The sequence below is a fragment of the Bos javanicus genome, chromosome 6 (assembly GCF_032452875.1).
Source record: "Bos javanicus breed banteng chromosome 6, ARS-OSU_banteng_1.0, whole genome shotgun sequence".
NCBI classification, from domain to species: Eukaryota; Metazoa; Chordata; class Mammalia; order Artiodactyla; family Bovidae; genus Bos; species Bos javanicus.
The window spans coordinates 16011017-16031965 of NC_083873.1; the positions used below are offsets into that span (position 1 = coordinate 16011017).

A 20949-nucleotide genomic window follows, 5' to 3' on the forward strand; every position below is an offset into this window, starting at 1 on the left:
AAGATGGACCGGAATGGGCAAATTTAACTCAGATGACCATTATATCTACTACTGTGGGCAGGAATCCCTTCGAAGAAATGGAGTAGCCACCATACTCAACAAAAGACTCCAAAATGCAGTACTTGGATGCAGTCTCAAAAAATGACAGAATGATCTCTGTTCGTTTCCAAGGCAAACCATTCAATATCATGGTAATCCAAGTCTATGCCCCAACCAGTAACGCTGAAGAAGCTGAAGTTGAACAGTTCTATGAAGACCTACAAGACCTTCTAGAACTAACACCCAAAAAAGATGTCCTTTTCATTATAGGGGACTAGAATGCAAAAGTAGGAAGTCAAGAAACACCTGGAGTAACAGGCAAATTTGGCCTTGGAGTACAGAACGAAGCAGGGCAAAGGCTAATAGAGTTCTGCCAAGAGAACACACTGGTCATAGCAAACATCCTCTTGCAACAGCACAAGAGATGACTCTACACATGGACATCACCAGATGGTCAACACCGAAATCAGCTTGATTATATTCTTTGCAGCCAAAGATGGAGAAGCTCTAACAGTCAGCAAAAACAAGACTGGGAGCTGACTGTGGCTTGGATCATGAACTCCTTATTGCCAAATTCAGACTGAAATTGAAGAAAGTGGAGAAAGCCACTAGACCATTCGGGTATGACCTAAATCAAATCCCTTATGATTGTACGGTGGAAGTGAGAAATAGATTTAAGGGACTAGATCTGATAGAGTGCCCGATGAACTATGGAATGAGGTTCGTGACATTGAACAGGAGACAGGGATCAAGACCATCCCCATGGAAAAGAAATGCAAAAAAGCAAAATGGCTGTCTGGGGAGGCCTTACAAATAGCTGTGAAAAGAAGGGAAGGGAAAAGCAAAGGAGAAAAGGAAAGATATTCCCATTTGAATGCAGAGTTTCAAAGAATAGCAAGGAGGGATAAGAAAGCCTTCCTCAGAGATCAATGCAAAGAAATAGAGGAAAACAATAGAATGGGAAAGACTAGAGATCTCTTCAAGAAAATTAGAGATACCAAGGGAACATTTCATGCAAAGATGGGCTCGATAAAGGACAGAAATGGTATGGACCTAACAGAAGTAGAAGATATAAAGAAGAGGTGGCAAGAATATACAGAAAAAGTGTACAAAAAAGATCTTCATGACCCAGATCATCATGATGGTGTGATCACTGACCTAGAGCCAGATCCTGGAATGTGAAGTCAAGTGGGCCTTAGGAAGCATCACTACAAACAAAGCTAGTGGAGGTGATGGAATTCCAGTTGAGCTATTTCAAATCTTGAAAGATGATGCTGTGAAAGTGCTGCACTCAATATGCCAGCAAATTTGGAAAACTCAGCAGTGGCCACAGGACTGGAAAAGGTCAGTTTTCATTCCAATCCCAAAGAAAGGCAATGCCAAAGAATGCTCAAGTTCAGTTCAGTTCAGTTGCTCAGTCATGTCCAACTCTTTGCCACCCCATGAACCACAACACGCCAGGCCTCCCTGTGCAACAGCAACTCCTGGAGTCCACCCAAACCCATATCCATTGAGTCAATGATGCCATCCAACCGTATCATCCTCTGTTGTCCTCTTCTCCTCCTGCCCTCAATCTTTCCCAGCATCAGAGTCTTTTCCAATGAGTCAGCTCTTTGCATCAGGTGGCCAAAGTATTGGAGTTTCCAGCTTCAACATCAGTCCTTCCAATGAACACCCAGGACTGATCTCCTTTAGGATGGACTGGTTGGATCTCCTTGCAGTCCAAGGGACTATCAAGAGTCTTCTCCAACACCGCAGTCAAAAGCATCAAATCTTCGGCGCTCAGCTTTCTTCACAGTCCAACTCTCATATCCATACATGACCCCTGGAAAAACCATAGCCTTGCCTAGACAGACCTCTGTTGGCAAAGTAATTTCTCTGCTTTTGAATATGCTGTCTAGGTTGGTCATACTTTTCTTCCAAGGAGTAAGTGTCTTTTAATAATCATGGCTGCAGTCACCATCTACAGTGATTTTGAAGCCCCCAAAAATAAAGTCAGCCACTGTTTCCACTGTTTGCCCATCTATCTGCCATGAAGTGATGGGACCAGATGCCATGATCTTCGTTTTCTGAATGTTGAGCTTTAAGCCAACTTTTTCACTCTCCTCTTTCACTTTCAACAAGAGGCTTTTTAGTTCCTCGTCACTTTCTGCCATAAGGGTGGTGTCATCTGCATATCTGAGGTTATTGATATTTCTCCCGGCAATCTTGATTCCCGCTTGTGCTTCTTCCAGCCCAGCATTTCTCATGATGTGCTCTGCATATAAGTTAAATAAGCAGGGTGACAACATACAGCCTTGACATACTCCTTTTCCTATTTGGAACCAGTCTGTTGTTCCATGTCCAGTTCTAACTGTTGCTTCCTGACCTGCATACAGGTTTCTCAAAGGCAGGTCAGGTGGTCTGGTATGCCCATCTCTTTCAGAATTTTCCACAGTTTATTGTGATCCACACAGTCAAAGGCTTTGGCATAGTCAATAAAGCAGAGATAGATGTTTTTCTGGAACTCTCTTGCTTTTTCGATGATCCAGCAGATGGCAATTTGATCTCTGGTTCCTCTGCCTTTTCTAAAACCAACTTGAACATCTGGAATGCTCAAACTATCGCACAATTGCACTCACATGCTAGTAAAGTAATGCTTAACATTCTCCAAGCCAGGCTTCAGCAATACGTGAACTGTGAACTTCCAGACAAATTTTTTGTCTAACTATATAATAAATCTGCTGTTAGGTATGTATTCAAATATATCTAACATATGAATCTCTTTTAAACTCAAGTGAAAATGATTTCCTTGCTGTGGTAAAGTTGGTGTGTGTTTAAATGTAAGAGGAAACATTTGTTAGGCACTATTAAAAATCAAAGTATTTGCTACAAAAAGTGACATAGTGTGGGCCCCTTTTATCTTTTTATAAATGTTAAGTTGTTATTCTGTACTGAAAATTGATGATTAGTGTACATTTAATTTAAGTGAAAATGATCTCTTTGCTACAGTGAGTTTTTTTCTTTTGTTTTTAGAAACTGGACACCCTGAAATTAAAGGTAAAGATACTTTTATCATAGAAAATTTATATTGTAGAACTGAAAAGAAGAATAAAGGGTCCTAGCTTGAAATGGTGTGTATTTTTCTTTTCATGTAAAAATGATGCTTTCCTGTGGTAAATTTTTTGGGTTTTTTTTCATGCCCTTTACTTGTAGCTCAAAGTAAAAATTTTATTAAAGTCTTGGGATGTTGCAGAATTGAAACAAAACACAAGCACTGCTTATATTTATATTGTTATATTTGAAGGTAACCATTAACCGAGGATGATGTATATGACCAGTTTCACCATTTGCTTAGGCACAGAGGCCTTGTCCCGCAGTGGGGTATATCCCTTCTCACACTCCCCGCTCACAGCCTGCCAAGCGCCTTCTCTGCACATTGCACCTCTGCCAGATAGCCTTCTCTTCCTTTCCTTTCTCCTCAAAACCAAGGCAACTGCTGAAGAAACTGTCTTCAGAGGAAAGATAACATCTTTTCACCTTAGATATTTTCTTATTTACTTTTGTAACAGACATCCCCAAATCTTCCAGCTCTTTAGAGTCATCCTTTTCTTCGTTATTCATCTAAAATGACCGCCAGAGGCTTTTGGTCCTCCTGAGGGTTTCTCAGGATTCCTGAGTGACTTTTATATAGCCAAGATCACCCCTGTTCTAAATGGCTAATTTCCACTGTTTCTTTGTATTCCCTCCCTCTTGTCATTTTGCCCTCCAAGGCTGCTGCTGTCCTTTTTCTTTCATTTTGATACTTGTTTGTTTCCTCTTCTTAATTCCTTTCCCCCTTCCCTCCCTCTTGCACTTCCTTCCTTCCTTTCTAGTTTCAGACTTCAGGTGCAAAGTGATGAGTTAGTGACACTCCTCAGCCCAGTGACAACTCCTCACCAGAGATGAGCAGCACACAGTCATCTCTGGTTCAGGAAGGCCCCTCTCTTGCTTCATTGATTCTCCATTACTCCTGTACCTTAGACTCGCTCATTCCCCATAGCAACCACTGTAATGTGATTTAACATGTGTGTCTTTTTGTTCGTATACATTCCTATCCAGTGTCGGTTGTTCTCTTGTGAGGGTACATTTGTAATTCACAGGGTATGGTGTTGTGTATCCTCTGTTTCCTTTTTATCTTTTCACAAAGCATTGCATTTTTAAGACCTGTCCATGTTGTGATGTTTCTGTCTAATCTGTTGCTTCTAACTGCCACATAATGAAACACTATGTGGTGCTCACCTTTCACAGGTTACTCTCTACCTGCTCAGTACTGGACTCTCAGCCCACACTCACATGCAGGGATGAATATACTCTCCTTAAGGACGTGTAGGAGCTTTCTCTGAGGCATCGAGCTGGGCCAGAAATTGTTAGAGTCATTTGACAAACTGGTGCCTGCATATTCTGTGGCAAAGCTGCTCACTTCCACCAATACCACCCCCCAAGGGCTTGCCTCCGCTCCACTAACATTTAGTACTATCCAGCTTTCTGATTTTCCTGGTCTCATACTCTCAAGTGATAGGGCATTGCTTATTTATTTGAACTTTTGGCATAACCAATGATTCTGGGTATCTTTTCACATGCATACTAGCCTTTTGAGTTTCCTCTTCCTTTTCGTCTATCCTTTTGCCAATTCCCATCTTTTGCCTCATTTCATATTGGGGCCGCAGTCTTCTTTCTTCTAGCATTCTAAGTATTAATCCATTTTCCGTTTTAGACATGCAAATACCTTCTTCCATTCTGTCACCCACCTATTAACTTTGGCCATCGTGAGCTTTGTTGAATACAAGTCTTTAATCTTTAAATTTTAAAATCTTTATTTAATCAAAGTCATTGATTGTTTTTCTTATGATCTGTGCTTTGGAGCTTTCTGCTTGTCTTGTAATATCCAGTATATCTCAGCTATACTGGACTTTCCCCATCGCCCTTTGTTGAGCATTTAATATGAAGTCTTCTCTTTGGTTTATCTTACTGCTTTTGTGAAAGCTCTGAGCAGAAAATAACCTAGATGTGTAGTGTAACAGATACATGTAAGTCTTCCCCTCCCCAAAATGTGGGAAATACAGTAATAATGCCCAGGACAGCTGCAACAAAGTAACATTGCCTCTCTGGGCTGCAGCCTCATCCAAGACAGAGCAACCTTTTGTGGGAATTCACCTCTGGATGCTCAGGTCAAAGAAATCATGATTCTGTTCACAACTGAAATGTTTCAGGACAGCAGAGTGAAGATGGAATCATCCTGTATAACTTCAAGCCGAAGTCTAAGAAAGAAAAAGAGCAAATCTGTTCTTGTTTTTGTTTAACTTGTGACTTCTGCATCCCAGATGACTAATAATAACCCTGCTGGATACTGAAACTGATGAATTATTGCATGACCCCTGTTAAGAAATACCTTATTATATACAAAATGCGAAGACACTTTTTAATGTCAGCTCAGGACTCTTTTGGTCACTGTCTTGAGCCTTCACAATTACCTATCTACAGAAAAGAAATAAGATTATTTCGTATTGTCTTTTTTAAAGGTAGGACAGAGTTCAGATGGAAAATTATTATCAAAGTTTAAATGTTTTTAATGATTTAATTTTTACTATAAACATAACTTAAACATTAGAACTTTTGTTTGATTATAGAAGCAGCAGAAATGTTGACTGCTGATATGGATGCAGGTAAGTTAACGTTATTCTTTTTTACTAGTGCTTCACTGGTCAAATTTGCATTTTAATGTCATGTGCCTGTATATGAGTATATATGCATATATATGCAATATAATTGATTCAAGTACTAATTTCCTTTGATTTCAATTTAAGCAGAAAAAACCATTACTACTTTTCTTATCATTTTTAAGAAAAACAAGCTTAAATACTTCTTGAGAACTACTTTTAAAATGGGTTAATATAGATGGCTTATTTTGAAATGGAAAAAAAATAGTCTAGTTCTACATATACAGTTTTTCTATTTGCTCTATTGCTATGAGCTTTGTCAGATCAGTTTTGTCAAAGCCAACCAGATTTGTGATCCAGGACATACATTTTAAGTACAAAAATAATAGATTCTTTTGCAATATTTTAAACCATGATAACAGGAAATCTGTGAAGATCTGTTTTTTGGCCAAGTCTACACTGAGAGCCAAATTTAAACAAAGTATTAAGTTCCTGGGAAGACAGTAACTGATAGGAATTTTTGAGTCAAACTGACATATTAATTCCTGACTTAGTTATTTGTTAGCTGTGTGACCTCAGGTTAGTAACAAGCTCAAATACAAACTGGGAGTGAAATATCTCCCTATTTTAGGAGGATTGAAAACTGAAGCCCATGTAAGACTCCCTTCTGATTGCCAGGCCCCAGAGTTCATCAGCAATTTTTTAAAAATCAGGCAATGAGTGGAAGATTTAGATCTCAAAGCTGCAGATATCAGTCAGAGGGATTTCCAACAAAGGGCTTTTATTTTCTATTCAGGGTAATAAATTAATTTTCAGGTTCAATCCAAGCTGATTTGACAGTCCTCAGTAGATGGGGGTCTCCTTCTTAAAGGTACAAGCAGAAATTTAAAATTTATCATCACACTCTTCCCCTAACCCAGTTCTTAGGCTGGATGGGACTCCTCCAAAATCTTTTATCCATATTCGTTCACAACTTCTCTCCCTTGAGGACCTACCTGTTTCTTATGTGCTCAAAGTAATTGACAGTGATATTAATTTTCCTTTCTCATTTGGGACTAAGAAGCAAGTTTACAAAAATTTTCATGACATGATAAAATAGAGCAAGATAATAAGAAGAGCATCTTATACTTTTACTGTCTTCCTTTGTCATGAATTCCCTTGCAAATTCATGTCTTAAGCCTGACTCTAACATGCCTCCCAGTGACATGTGCTATGTCTGTGTGCTCACTGAGGAAGGAAACACCATCACATGTTAAGTGGCTAAAAACACAGCCCCCTCCCAGCCTCCTGATCCTGGATTGTCCAGGGATTCCTGGCATGTTACCTCTCAGTGTTAATATGATGATTAAGTGATACAAACTATATACAAAGTATTTAGTATGGGATCTGACACATAGAAAGAACTCAACATTAACATTATTAATGTTAATATTAATATTAGTGAAGAGTCCCACATAAACAGTCTCTAGAAAGTAAGAACTATGAAAGTAGACTGTGGAGTTCTGCTTGTGAACCTCATCCAGAGGTGTCACCCCATCTTGAACTGTCACAGTAGTAATGTCTGGGCGTGTGGCTTCTCTTATCTGCTAGAGGCTGGTCAGTGTGTAACCCCTCAGGCAGCCTCCTTCGGCCACAAGTCCACCTTTCGGTAGAACTTCAGAGAATCCAGCCAATTTTAAGCTTAATTTTTAATATGAAGCCAGAATTTTTAAACAAGGTGAATAGCATCCAAAATAACTTACTAATGAATCTGGGCTGCTTCATATTAGTTGTGACTCTGCTGTTTTTGTGGCATAGATAATCAAGAAGTTTGCCCAGAAGGTAGTGGTTTCAAAAATCATAATGATACAATCTCTTCTTTTCTTAAAGAAAGAAAATTTACAAAGTCATTTTTGCCTAAACTATCCTGTGGAGTTAAAAACAACATGCACATTCGAAGGAAACGAGTCGTAGGAGGCAAGCCAGCAAAAATGGTAAACCGGCACAAAAAGTTCTAATGTCATTTCCCAGGAGCTGCCCAAGTTTGGGGGGGGGGGGGAAGTGAGGGGGAGGGATGGTAATTATTAGAGACTAAGAACCTTGCGATGGAAATCTTCAAGCCACCTGTCTGGCAGAATGGCAGTGACCACATGAGTGTCTTTACAGGGAGAATTCCCGTGGCAGATGGCAATCAAGGAAGGAGACAAAATCCACTGTGGGGGAATTTACATCGGTGGCTGTTGGATTCTGACTGCTGCCCATTGTGTCAGGTAAAAAAAAAAAAAAACCCTCTCCGATAGATTCCTGATTTCTGAAACAATGAAATTAGATAATAGAGGTTATGATAAAGTTGAATGATAAAACCTATGTAAGAAAAATCACTAAGTTCCACTCTGTTGTCTGCTAAACACCCTCTCTGATGTTCATGATCAGGAGTCCAGAGGCCAGTTGCTCAGAACCCAGTATGTTCCCCACAGACCAAGTTGTTGACTTCAGCTGGCAAGGGCAGATTGAGCCTGTAGGCACCGAGTTGTTTCACTTGGCTCATTTGCACGGGTCAAGGACAGAGTTCGGAATTCTGGCTTCAGTTCTGACCTTTAGAATGAATGAAACACCATGTATGGAGTACCTCTTACAGACCCGATACTGTGCCCAGAGCTTTCATAGATGTTATTTTTGTTTTAACATTCTTAACATTCTCGAGAGGCAAATATTATTCCTCCCATTTTCTAGATAGGCGGACTGAAACTAGAAGTTGCATAACTTGGCCAAAACAACACTACAGGTCTGCAGCAGAGCTTGCGTGTGTGCTAAGTTGCTTCAGTCCTGTCCAGCTCTCTTCGACACCATAACTGTAGCCACCTGACCGTAGCCCACCAGGCTCCTCTGACCATGGGGTTCTCCAGGCAAGAATACTGGAATGGGTTACCATTTCCTACTCTATGGGATCTTCCTGGCTCAGGGATCGAACCCGCGGGTCTTGTATCTCCTGCGTTGGCAGGCAGATTCTTCTCCACAGCGCCGACTGGGAAGCCCAGTCTGTAGCAGAGCCAGGGTAAAACCAAGGTCAGCATACGTGACAGTAACTTAGATGAAGGCCTGTTTAGAAAATCTGCAGGTGACCCAAACTTTAGAGGGACAGGAAATCTGTTGAATGACACCCATAAAAATCCTCATGGATTGGAGCAAAGCACCAAATCTTGTTTCTTCCTTCTGAACGACCTTTTCCCTTGGCTTCTGTAACACAACGCTCTTCTGGTTTTCTACCTACCTCTCTGGCCACACCTTCTCTGCCTTCTTTGCAGCTTCCTCCTCCAGTGACTGAGCATTATGGCTCAAGTGAAATACTGAAGTTCCTCAATGTGTATCCTGGCTTCCTCTTCTCTTCTTACTTCTTCTTTCTAAAGTTATCTGCACTTTAAAATACCGCCATATGCTGACACAGTGATATCTCCAGTCTAGCCCTCTCCAACCCTGACCCTACAGTACACTATCTTGGCTGTATAGAAGTAATAGTACATAAAATTCAAAAGGTCTAAGACTGAGCTCCGAGACTTCCCTAGTGATCCAGTGGTTAAGACTCTGTACTTCGAATGCAAGGGGATACTAGTTTGATCCCTGGTCGGGGAACTAAGATCCCACCTGCCCCACACTGCGGCCAAGAAATTAAATATAAAAAATAATAAGACTGAACTCATGATTTGCCCCTTCCCCCAAATATTGTCCTGACCTACTGTTCCCTATCCCAGCAGATGGCAACACCATTCATCTAGTTATACAAGGCAGAAATCTAGAAATGATCGCATTTCATTCCCTCAACCCTACCACACAGCTCAGCTATATATCACCAACTCCAGATCGCATTTAAAAATTTTTTTTAATTTTTAATTGGAGGATAATTGCTTTACAATGTTTTGTTGGTTTCTGCCATACATCAGCATGAGTCAACCATAGGTTCACATATGCCTCCTCCCTCTTGAGCTTCCCTCCCACCCCATCCCACCCTTCTGGGTTGGCACAGAGCACCAGGATGAGTTCCCGGCACCATATTGCAGCTTCCCACTGGCTGTCTGTTTTACACACACTAGTGTATATATTTCAATGCTACTCTTTCAATCCGTCCCACCCTCTCCTCCCCTCATTGTGTCTGTAAGTCTGTTCTCCATGTCTGAGTCTCTATTCCCGCCCTGCAAATAAGTTCATCAGCACCGTTTTTCTAGATTCCATATGTATGTGTTCATATACAATATTTGTTTTTCTCTTTCTGACTTCGTTCACTCTGTGTAACAGGCTCTAGGTTCATCCACCTCACTAGAACTGACTCAAATGTGTTTCTTTTTATGGCTAAGTAACATTCCATTGTGTATATGTACTACAATTTCTTCCAGATGGTGTTTTTAATTGCCAGTTATTTAATTCTCAAAGTCTCTTTTTATCTCCACTATTACCATGCTCCCACCTCTTTTCTGGATTATACCATCTGCTTCCTAATTGGCTTACCCACATTCACTCGGCATATTAAATATTTATTAAGTAAATTGAATGGATGAACAGTTAACCTTTGAACAATATTCAGGACCTCCGATCCTGAAATATAACCAAAATTAATATGAAGCACAGCATTCTTAGAACACTGAGTGTAAATAAAAACATCCTAAACACCTCATTAGCTCCTAGGACACCACTGTTTAACAGTAAGGTGTTTCCCTGAGAAGGTGATGTAAGCTGTGCTGTGCTTAGTTGTTGAGTCATGTCTGACTCTTTGAGGCCCATGGACTGTGGCCCACCAGGCTCCTCTGTCCATAGCGATTCTCCAGGCAAGAATACTAGAGTGGCCATGCCCTCCTCCAGGGGCTTTTCCCAACCCAGGGATCAAACCCTGGTCTCCCGCATTGTAGGTGGATTCTTTACTGTCTGAGCCACCAGGGAACCCCAAGAATAGCGGAGTGGGTAGCCTATCCATTCTCCAGGCGAGCTTCCCGACAGGAATCAAACCAGGGTCTCCTGCATTGCAGGCAGATTCTTTTCCAGCTGAGCTACCTGGGAAGCCCAAGAAAGTGATAGTAGATGCCAAATTTGCTGGAAACCACAAAATGAAAATTGGTAAGAAAATGGAGGGAGGCGTGAGGACAGGCAATATTTAACCCATTCACCATTTCAACCAAATTTTGAAACAGCTACTGTGTTCCAGATACAGTACTCAACTCAGGTATCTTTCTGTAGATGAATAAGACCCAGTAAAGGTTCTTGAGCAAATAATACAACGCAAAGTTAGGATGAAGTCAGTTTTATAGGTTACAATGATGATCCCAGGTCTTCACCCCAGGAACCTCTAGGATCCTGTGCTCTGACTCCCCACTTCCTCAAGCACATTCCTGGCTAGATGCTCTCTGGTTTCTGCTTAAATATCCTCAATTCCCACACTCTTACTTCAGAGGTAGCCAACTCATTCTACTGTTGGCATCTCTGGTAAGTAGTGAGACCTTTATGTCCCTAATATTTAGCAGGTAGATGAACTATTCCTTTCTACATTTATCCACTGACTTTAATTCTGTCCTAAGACAATTTCATTGCAGTGCTTCATGGCAGCAAGGATTTAAAAAATCTGGGAAAATGAAAAAGCTCCTTGAAAGGGGAGAATTTAAAGATGAAGCATCAGAAGTCCAATTTATACTTGCTTCCCCCTATCCCAACTCAATATATTTTCCGCCTTTCCTATCTGTTACAGAATCAGCAGAATGCATCGTTACCAAATATGGACATCATTTACAGACTGGTTAAGACCTGGCTTTCAGACGGTTGTTCACTCGGTGAATCGAATTATTATCCATGAAAACTACAATGGAACTACCTACCAAAACGACATAGCTTTGATTGAAATGAAAAAACGCCCAAACGAAAAAGAATGTGTGTTGAGTAAATCCATCCCTGCCTGTGTCCCCTGGTCTCCGTACCTATTTCAACCTAATGATAAGTGCATCGTTTCTGGCTGGGGGCGAGAAAAAGGTATGTTTTATAGTTTGTTCATCAGAATGCGGGGGTTGAAAAATGAATAGGAAGAGAAAGGCATAGGAGCTAATCTCCCAGGGTTCAGAGAGAAACAGTGCATCAAATCCAGAAAAGTGAGTGTCCAGCCAGGGCCCCCTCCCAGGCAGAGGACCTGTGTGGGGACCCAGCACCCCAAGCTCTGGGCACCGAAGGGCCTTGTGCTTGCTGTACTACTCTGCTGTCACCATCATGAGATTCTCAGTCATTTTTGCAGCGGCCTCACCTCACATTTTTAATTTTTAAAATTAAATTTAATTTGGCTCTGCGAATTATGTAACTGATCCTGACCCAGAGTTTCAAGGATACCTATACTCTGCGATAGTGAAACATCCATTGAGGGGTAACCATTCACCAAGAAAAAAGCAGAGTGACAGGGGACATCTAGCATGAACTTTGGGGATTGGTTGGAATGACATGAATGAAAGATAAAATGTTTTTCAAAGGTATTGTCACAGTATGTGCCGAGTCAGTGATCCTACAGTCTTCCCCTCTCTTCTCTGCCCTCCCCCATTCTCCGTGCCTCACACCCCAACATCCCACAAAGAGAAAGATAACGTAAAGAATTTATCCTTTGAGCTTCTAAGATGACTTGAGGTGAACATTCATATGAATAAGAGATTTACTTTGCTTAGGGGCAAATTATTAGAAGAGACTTCCCTGGTGGCTCAGACGGTAAAGCATCTGCCTACAATGCAGGAGACCTGGGTTCAATCCCTGGGTCGGGAAGATGCTCTGGAGAAGGAAATGGCAACCCACTCTAATACTCTTGCTTGGAAAATCCCATGGATGGAAGAGCCTGGTAGGCTACAGTCTGTGGGGTCGCAAAAAGTCAGACACGACTGAGCGACTTCACCTTATTAGAAAGACCTACTAAATTAGAGACAGATTAGAATTAATTTAGACAGTACTTGTCCCCTCATCTTGAAGTCAGCCTAGAAATTTAGCTTCCTTTCGATCTCTTAAACTTTCTTTGTAAATAGCTTCACTGCATTTGCCTAACAGACTCCTATTGCAACACACTCTTTATAACTGCCATATGGAAAAGTATAAAGTGAAAGTTACTCAGCTGTGTTCGAGTCTTTGCGACCACATGGACTATTCAGTCCGTGGAATTCTCCAGGCCAGAATACTGGAATGGATAGCCGTTCCTTTCTCCAGGGGGTCTTCCCAACCCAGGGATTGAGCCCAGGTCTCCCACATTGCAGGCAGATTCTTTACCAGCTGAGCCATTAGAAAAGTGTAAAATATGCATACAAATGAACCTGAATTTATAGTATGTTTGAATACCCAAGACTTACAAAATGCTAAAATTTTATTAGTAATTAATTTATCCAGAAAGTATTATGTTCTTTTATTTGTTCTTTTTTAAAATACCAACACTTTATTTTATTTTGGCTGCACTGCATGGCTCACCAGATCTTAGTGTCCCGAACAGGGGTTGAATCTGGGCCCTCGGCAGTGAGAGTCCTAATGACTGGACCACAAAGGGATTCCCTGTTTTCTTTTTAAAAAACTTATTATGTGCATTTATATGTGATCACAAAAGTAGAGATAAAAGTATAATAAACCTGATTTTCACCATGCAGTTTTCAGTTACCAACATTCCCCATTCTTGTTTTAGCTCCCTGAATCAATCACAAGCACAATAGGATAATAGGAAAGTTTATTTATAAAGGAGTTAATAACAAAGTGAGTGAGAGGTTGGGGAACCACAAGGGCTGTGCAGGAATCCAGGTCAAACAGTCCCAGAACTGAGACCTTTCCTAGATCTGAAGGTATAAGGTGAAGAAGTTACCAGAAGGAGAGTCTTGGGCACAGCAAGCTACCTTGCGAGAAGCTATGACCTCGGGTTGAAGGCTATAGCCAGCCCCAGTCTCATTATCCTCTCTCCTTCCCTGCTTCTCCTTTTGCTGAGTCCTTTGTCGGAAAGCAGCTGGAAACCAGGGCCGAATTCATTCTTCCTTGAGGCAGTCCCTCCAGCCCTCGGGATAGGGGGCGGAGCATTGAAGGGTGGAGAAAGGATCTGAATGACAGTAGGAGCTTATCAACTTATTCCCCCACGGTGAATTTATTTTTTTCCCCCTGGAGGATATCAAATCAAATCTCAGACACCATGTAATCTCACCCACAAATATGCAGTCTTTACCAGGTGAAAACTTAAAAAAAACAAAACCAACCCTTCATCAGTTCAGTTCAATTTAGTCGCTCAGTCATGTCTGACTCTTTGCGACCCCATGGACTGCAGCATGCCAGGCCTCCCTGTCCATCACCAACTCCTGGAGTTTGCCCAAACTCATGTCCATTGAGTCGGTGATGCCATCCAACCATCTCATCCTCTGTCGTCCCCTTCTCCTTCCACCTTCAATCTTTCCTAGCATCAGGGTCTTTTCAAATAAGTCAGCTCTTCACTTTGGATGGCCAGAGTATTGGAGTTTCAGCTTCAACATCAGTACTTCCAATGAACATTCAGGACTGATTTCCTCTAGCATGGACTGATTGGATCTCCTTACAGTCCAAGAGACTCTCAAGAGTCTTCTCCAACACCACAGTTCAAAAGCATCAATTCTTTGGTGCTCAGGTTTCTTCACAGTCCAACTCTCACATCCATACATGACTACTGGAAAAACCATAGCCTTGACTAGACAAACCTTTGTTGGCAAAGTAATGTCTCTGCTTTTGAATATGCTGTCTAGGTTGGTCATAACTTTCCTTCCAAGGAGTAAGCGTCTTTTAATTTCATGGCTGCAGTCACCATCTACAGTGATTTTGGAGCCCCCCCAAAATAAAGTCTGACACTGTTTCCACTGTTTCTCCATCTATTTGCCATGAAGTGATGGGACCCGAGGCCATGATCTTAGTTTCCTGAATGTTGAGCTTTAAGCCAACTTTTTCACTCTCCACTTTCACTTTCATCAAGAGGCTCTTTAGTCCTTCACTTTCTGCCATAAGGGTGGTGTCATCTGCATATCTGAGGTTATTGATATTCTCCCGGCAATCTTGATTCCCGCTTGTGCTTCATCCAGCCCAGCGTTTCTTATGATGTACTCTGCATATAATTTAAATAAGCCGGGTGACAATATACAGCCTTGATGTACTCCTTTTCCTATTTGGAACCAGTCTGTTGTTCCATGTCCAGTTCTAACTGTTCCTTCCTGATTTGCATACAGATTTCTTAAGAAGCAGGTCAGGTGGTCTGGTATTCCCATCTCTTTCAGAATTTTCCACAGTTTATTGTGATCCACACAGTCAAAGACTTTGGCATAGTCAATAAAACATAAGTAGATGTTTTTCTGGAACTCTCTTGCTTTTTCCATGATCCAGCGGATGTTGGCAATTTGATCTCTGGTTCTTCTGCCTTTTCTAAAACCAGCTTGAACATCTGGAAGTTCACGGTTCACATACCGTTGAAGCCTGGCTTGGAGAATTTTGAGCATTATTTTGCTAGCGTGTGAGATGAGTGCAATTGTATGGTAGTTTGAGCATTCTTTGGCATTGCCTAATAAAAACAATTCCATAATATCATCCAATAACCAGTTGTGTTGAACATGCTTTAATCATTTACAAAACATTTTTACAGATTATTTCCACTGGGATCCAAAGTCTACATGTTGCATTCAGCGGCTATTTTTCTTAAACCTTTTAAATCTAGAACAGTTACGTCTTTATTTAAAATGTATTTATTTTAAATAAATCTGGGTCATTCTTATTTTAGAATTCCCACACCTTGAAATTTGCTGATTGTATTCTTGATGCAGCATTTAACATGTGCTCCTATTTCACATATTTTCTATAAGCTAGTAGATTTGTTCTTATACATTGGCTTATTTATTAATCATCACATTTATTGAGCCCCAACTGTGAGTGCAAAATAGTAATGCTAAAGTGCTAGAATCTCACCGATGAAAACCATGGACATAGCCAACAAACAAGAGGTGCTAAGGCTACAAAGTGGAATGACCAAGGTCAGCTCTCCAGGGACTGACAGTGCAGAGGCGCCATCAGACAGAAACGCCACCACCATGCAGCGGACTGTGAGGGAGGCTTCAAGGAGCGTCAAAACAAGAGTTCAGGGGAGGAAACAGTGTCTGGAGGCTCAAAAATCACTCGTGTGTTACAAGAGCTCCCAGTTTTGGAAGGCTTATCCTGAGTTAGGGGAAATAATAACTTGCTAATTTTTGGAAAGCTCTTATCCTGAAGAAGGCAGTCATCTTAAGATTAACTTGAGGGACTTCCCTGGTGGTCTAGTAGCTGAGATTCTGAGCTCCCAATGCAGAGAGCCCAGGTTTGATCCCTGGTCAGGGAACTAGAACTCACATGCCACAGTTAAGTCCCAGTGCAGCCAAATAAAGTATTTTTAGTTGCTAAGTCATGCCCAGCTCTGTGACCCCATGGGCTGTAGCCTCCAGACTCCTCTGTCCATGGAATTTCCCAGGCAAGAATACTGGAGTGGCTTGCCATTTCCTTCTCCAGAGGATCTTCCCAACCCAGGGTTCAAACCCAGGTCTCCTGCACTGCAGGTAGATTCTTTATCACTGAACCACCAGGGAGGGCCAGCCAAATAAATAAATAAAAATAAATATTAAAAGAAAAAAAAAAAGACTAATGTGAAGTATGACTTGAAGGAGAAAAAAGAAACTCTTTCCTGATTTGCCATATTTGTTGGAGGAATGTGTTAGAAAGCATTCGTTTCTCCCTCTGTTTCCCAAAAGAGAAGAATATTAGCCCACAACAACTTGGGTAGGATCTGTGGGGGTGTCCTTTCAGGGTAAACCAGAGGTCTCTGTCCCCAGGTAGAGACAGAGATTTGTAGATTAATTGAGGAGCCAAGTCATTTGGCATAAAATGTTTATTGTATAATGGAATTACTGAGTTCATGCATTAATTACATAAATATTTATTAAGTAACTACTTGGTACCAGCATGAGGCTAGGTGCAGCAGTGAATGAATCAGGTCAGGCCCAGCCCCTGCCCTCCTGGAGCACATACAAATTGCTGTAGGGTGGGAAAAAGGAAGAGGGGAGATGGGACAAAAATTCACTTCTTATACCTGAGGTATATGAATCTGTGTTCTTAGCTTTCTCATCTTCCCTGGACTGTCAATCAGCAACAGCTCCTGGTCATTCTCTTTCCTTGGACCAAGTTCAAGTCCCAAATCTGTGACTTAAAGGGAAATCCTAAATCTTCTTTCAGTCACTTTCAAATCATTTAGGAGATGCAGTTCCTCACAGACACAAAAACTCATAGATACCAATTCCTTCATGTGTATTGTCATTTTAAGTTTTTGTATTTAAAAGTTGTTTTCACTCTAACAAGGACTTTCAAGCAAATAAGGGACTATAAGAAGACTGGAACTATTTATGTGAGAAGACCCTGATCACAGATTTCTAGCCACCCCCCAGCCGCACCCCACCTCACCACTAGACTCAGTGATCAGAAGGAGTCTATCCCATTCATTTCACAGTGTACTGTCCTAGTCACTCAGTCATGTCCAACTCTTTGTGACCCCACGGACCATATAGCCCTCCAAACTCCTCTGTCCATGGGATTCTCCAGGCAAGAATACTGGAGTGGGTTGCCATTTCCTTCTCCAAGGGATCTTCCCAACCCAGGGAGTGAACCCTGGTCTCCTGCATTGCAGGCAGATTCTTTACTGACTGAGCCACCAGGAAAGCCCATCTCACAGTACCCAGGCGAGATATTCCATAAGGCTTCTTGACTATTTTTAGAAAGACAATTATAGAAATGGGATACGAGCAATGTATGACTAAATTTGCTAGTGAGTTCTCCTCAAAAGTTTACATTTGTATTACAGAATATATATATTCTTTATGTTCCTAATGGTTTACTAAATTATGAAAGTAAATACTTAGATTCCTCATTTGTAACTTCTAAATGCCTCTTTGTTTCACTTTGTTTAGATAACCAAAAAGTATATTCACTTAGGTGGGGTGAAGTTCATCTAATAAACAACTGCTCAGAGTTCTACCCAGGTCGCTACTTTGAAAAAGAGATGCAGTGTGCAGGTAAGCACGAGGTGGCTTCTGGGAGCCGTCTCCATGGTCCCTACCAAACACCTTTGTCCTCCCCACTGAGTCACTGCCTTGTTCTGGGCCTCCAAGCTTTTCCTTTGGCCTCTGGATATAAAGATCCCCTGGAGAAGGAAATGGCAACCCACTCCAGCATTCTTGCCTGAAAAATTCTTTGGACAGAGGAGCCTGGCAGGCTACAGTCCATGGGGTCGCCAAGAGTCAGACACCACTTAGCAACTAAACCACCTCTTTTAAGTTTTTGTATTTAAAAGTTACCTTAAGGTACCTTAAGGTAAAAAGGCTGTTACCTTATCAGACTCTTTCAGTCCCTTTCCCTTAGCTCAAGTTCCTGCAATCTAATACCCAGAGGAAAAATCTTCTCTAAGCCATTATACAGCAGTCCAACAAGGTGATTAAGAGCACAGACTCTGGAACCAGACTGCCTGGGTTTACATTCCAGTTCTTACCAATTATTACTTTGTGACCTTGAGCAAGTTTCCTCACCTGCAACATTGGTGATCTTAAGAGATGAGAAAAGTGAGATGCAGAGCAGTTATGCAAGTTGCCCCAAGTCTTATAGGGGCTTCCCTGGTGGCTTAGTGGTAAAGAATCCACCTGCAATGCAGGAGACGCGCGTTTGATCCCTGGGTCAGGAAGATCCCCTAGAGAAGGAAATGACAACCTGTCCCAGTATTCTTGCTTGGGAAATCCCATGCACAGAGGAGCCTGCCTGGCTACAGTCCGTGGGGGGTCACAAAGAGTCAGACACAACTTAGCGACTAAAATCAACACGACAAAGTCTTATAGACAAGCAATGGTATATTCAGGCTCAAAGCCTAAACTTTTAAGTAAAAGTCCAGAGGATCTCATTTCAAATGCGTCCAGTTGGAAGTCAGCTCTCCCCCCTTAGAAATCCCTTTGGCTTCTCAGGACCCCTGCCCCTCCCTCCTTCAATATCCCAGGGACGCTAGTGCCACCACCTAACACAACTACATCAGTTCCTGCTTCTGTTGGTGACCCGAAGGCAGGGTGCCAGCCAGGGCAGGGCATTTAGCACACTTTATTGAAGTCACTTACAAACAGTGGGTTATAGAAAAAGGCAGACTTATGGACATCCTGTAACTTCCTGGATGCGTCTGTGTGCTCAGTTGCATCCAACTCTTTGTGACATTTTGGACCATAGCCTGCCAGGCTCCTCTGTCCATGGAATTCTCCAGACAAGAATACTGGAGTGGGTTGCCGTGCCCTCCTCCAGGGGATCTTCCCAACCCAGGGATCAGACCTGAGTCTCCTGCATCTCCTGCACTGCAAGCAGATGCTTTATTGCTGAGCCATCAGGGAAGCCCCAACTTCTTGGATACAGCGTTTAAAATCTTGGAAAGTCACAAGAGTGAGAAGAAAGTAAAGAGACCATTCCCTGTGCTCCCCCCACCCCACCATCTTAAAAGGGAGCTAAGGATTTCAGAGCACAAAAGGAGAGAACAGCACACAATCTACCAGGCATGATTGCACAGTTAAGAGGATAAGCTCAGAAGTCTGGCTACCTGGGTTCAAGTTCAGGCTCTGCCACTTATTAGCTGTGTGACCCTAGACAGGTTCATTAATGTCTCTGGGCCCTTATCTCATATTAAAATAGGTATACTAATGATCCTTCCCTCATAGGGTTGTGATGGGGATTAAAACAGTGAACAATTAATACATATTAAGCACTCAGTGAGTACTGCTGCTACTGCTGCTAAGTCGCTTCAGTCATGTACGACTCTGTGTGACCCCATAGACGGCAGCCCACCAGGCTCCCCCGTCCCTGGGATTCTCCAGGCAAGAACACTGGAGTGGGTTGCCATTTCCTTCTCCAATGCATGAAAGGGAAAAGTGAAAGTGAAGTCACTCAGTCATGTCCGACTCTTCGAGACCCAATGGTCTGCAGCCTGCCAGGCTCCTCCATCCATGGGATTTTCCAGGCAAGAGTCCTGGAGTGGGGTGCCATTGCCTTCTCCATCAGTGAGTACTAGGTACCCCTATTATTTTTCCACTCAGCCACTGATGCTACTTTGAGATTGCCATCTCATTATGAAATATGCTTCCACAAAGTAGAGGAAGCAGGAGAGTACTTGCTAAACTTGGAGAATGAGTATTAATAAAAGACACAGTATTTTCCAACCTGCATTTCCACAACTCTTTGGGCCTGCTCTGTAAGGGAGCCCATCGTTATTGCCTGTTAGGAAAGTGTAAGAAAGTCAGTGTTTGGGACTTTGCTGGAGGTCCAGTTGTTAAGACTGCACGCTTCCAATGCAGGGGGTGGGAGTTCAATCCCTGGTCAGGGAACTAAGATCCCACATGCCACACAGCACGTTCAAAAACTACAAACAAAAAACTTGAAAAAAATAAAAAGAAAGTCCGTGTCAGTACAGGCATTGGTGGAAGAACAGCCTTGACAATGGAAGTAAATGTGTGATTTTCTTTGTCCCTTGTCTTCCTCAGGTACAGATGATGGTTCTATTGATGCATGTAAAGGGGACTCTGGAGGCCCCTTAGTCTGTCAGGATGTCAACAACGTGACTTACGTTTGGGGTGTTGTGAGTTGGGGTGAAAACTGCGGAAAATCAGAGTTCCCAGGCGTTTACACCAAAGTGGCCAATTATTTTGACTGGATTAGTCAACATGTAGGAAGGTCTCTTATTTCTCAGCACAACATATAAAACTATGATCTCTCTTCTCTCTACTCTTTTTCTCTCAGGAGCTCCATTTTAATTGAAATGATACTGAATAATTAGTACTTCTTCAAGGAAAAAAATACAGGCGGTTTGATGGGACATTTTTTAAATGTCTCTACAAAGTTTATGCCATTTTGCAATTTTGCTGTATAATTCTCAAATAAATATTTCAGTCAAGCATATATATTTTATTTTATTTATAAGAGACCTGGATAATCTGTTCATTCAGGAGTGCTGTATGTTTTTTTTTAAGACTTGTGTATTTCTTTTTTGACTGTGGGTCTTTGTTGCTTGCTGCATGTGGACTTTCTCTGGTCGTCACGAGTGGGGGCTACTCTTCATGGCGGTGCCCTGGCTCCTCATCACGGTAGCTTCTCATCTTGTTGCGGAGCACATGCTCTAGGCGCAAGGGCTTCAGCAGGTGCAGCGCTGTGGGCTCAGTAGTTGTGGCCCACAGGCTTA

General features: G+C 42.0%; 1 protein-coding gene across 1 annotated transcript in view; it reads left to right on the forward strand.

Moving 5' to 3' along the window:
* The window catches only part of CFI (complement factor I), a 49880-nt gene extending 29211 nt beyond the window's left edge, over nt 1-20669 (forward strand). Inside the window, exons 9-15 of the mRNA XM_061419401.1 lie at nt 3055-3078; nt 5688-5723; nt 7587-7690; nt 7863-7966; nt 11425-11702; nt 17663-17767; nt 20255-20669. Coding sequence (XP_061275385.1) covers nt 3055-3078; nt 5688-5723; nt 7587-7690; nt 7863-7966; nt 11425-11702; nt 17663-17767; nt 20255-20472 — 869 coding nt within the window. The 3' untranslated portion in view covers nt 20473-20669. The remainder of the gene's footprint in view (nt 1-3054; nt 3079-5687; nt 5724-7586; nt 7691-7862; nt 7967-11424; nt 11703-17662; nt 17768-20254) is intronic.
* Nucleotides 20670-20949: the final 280 nt, after the last annotated feature.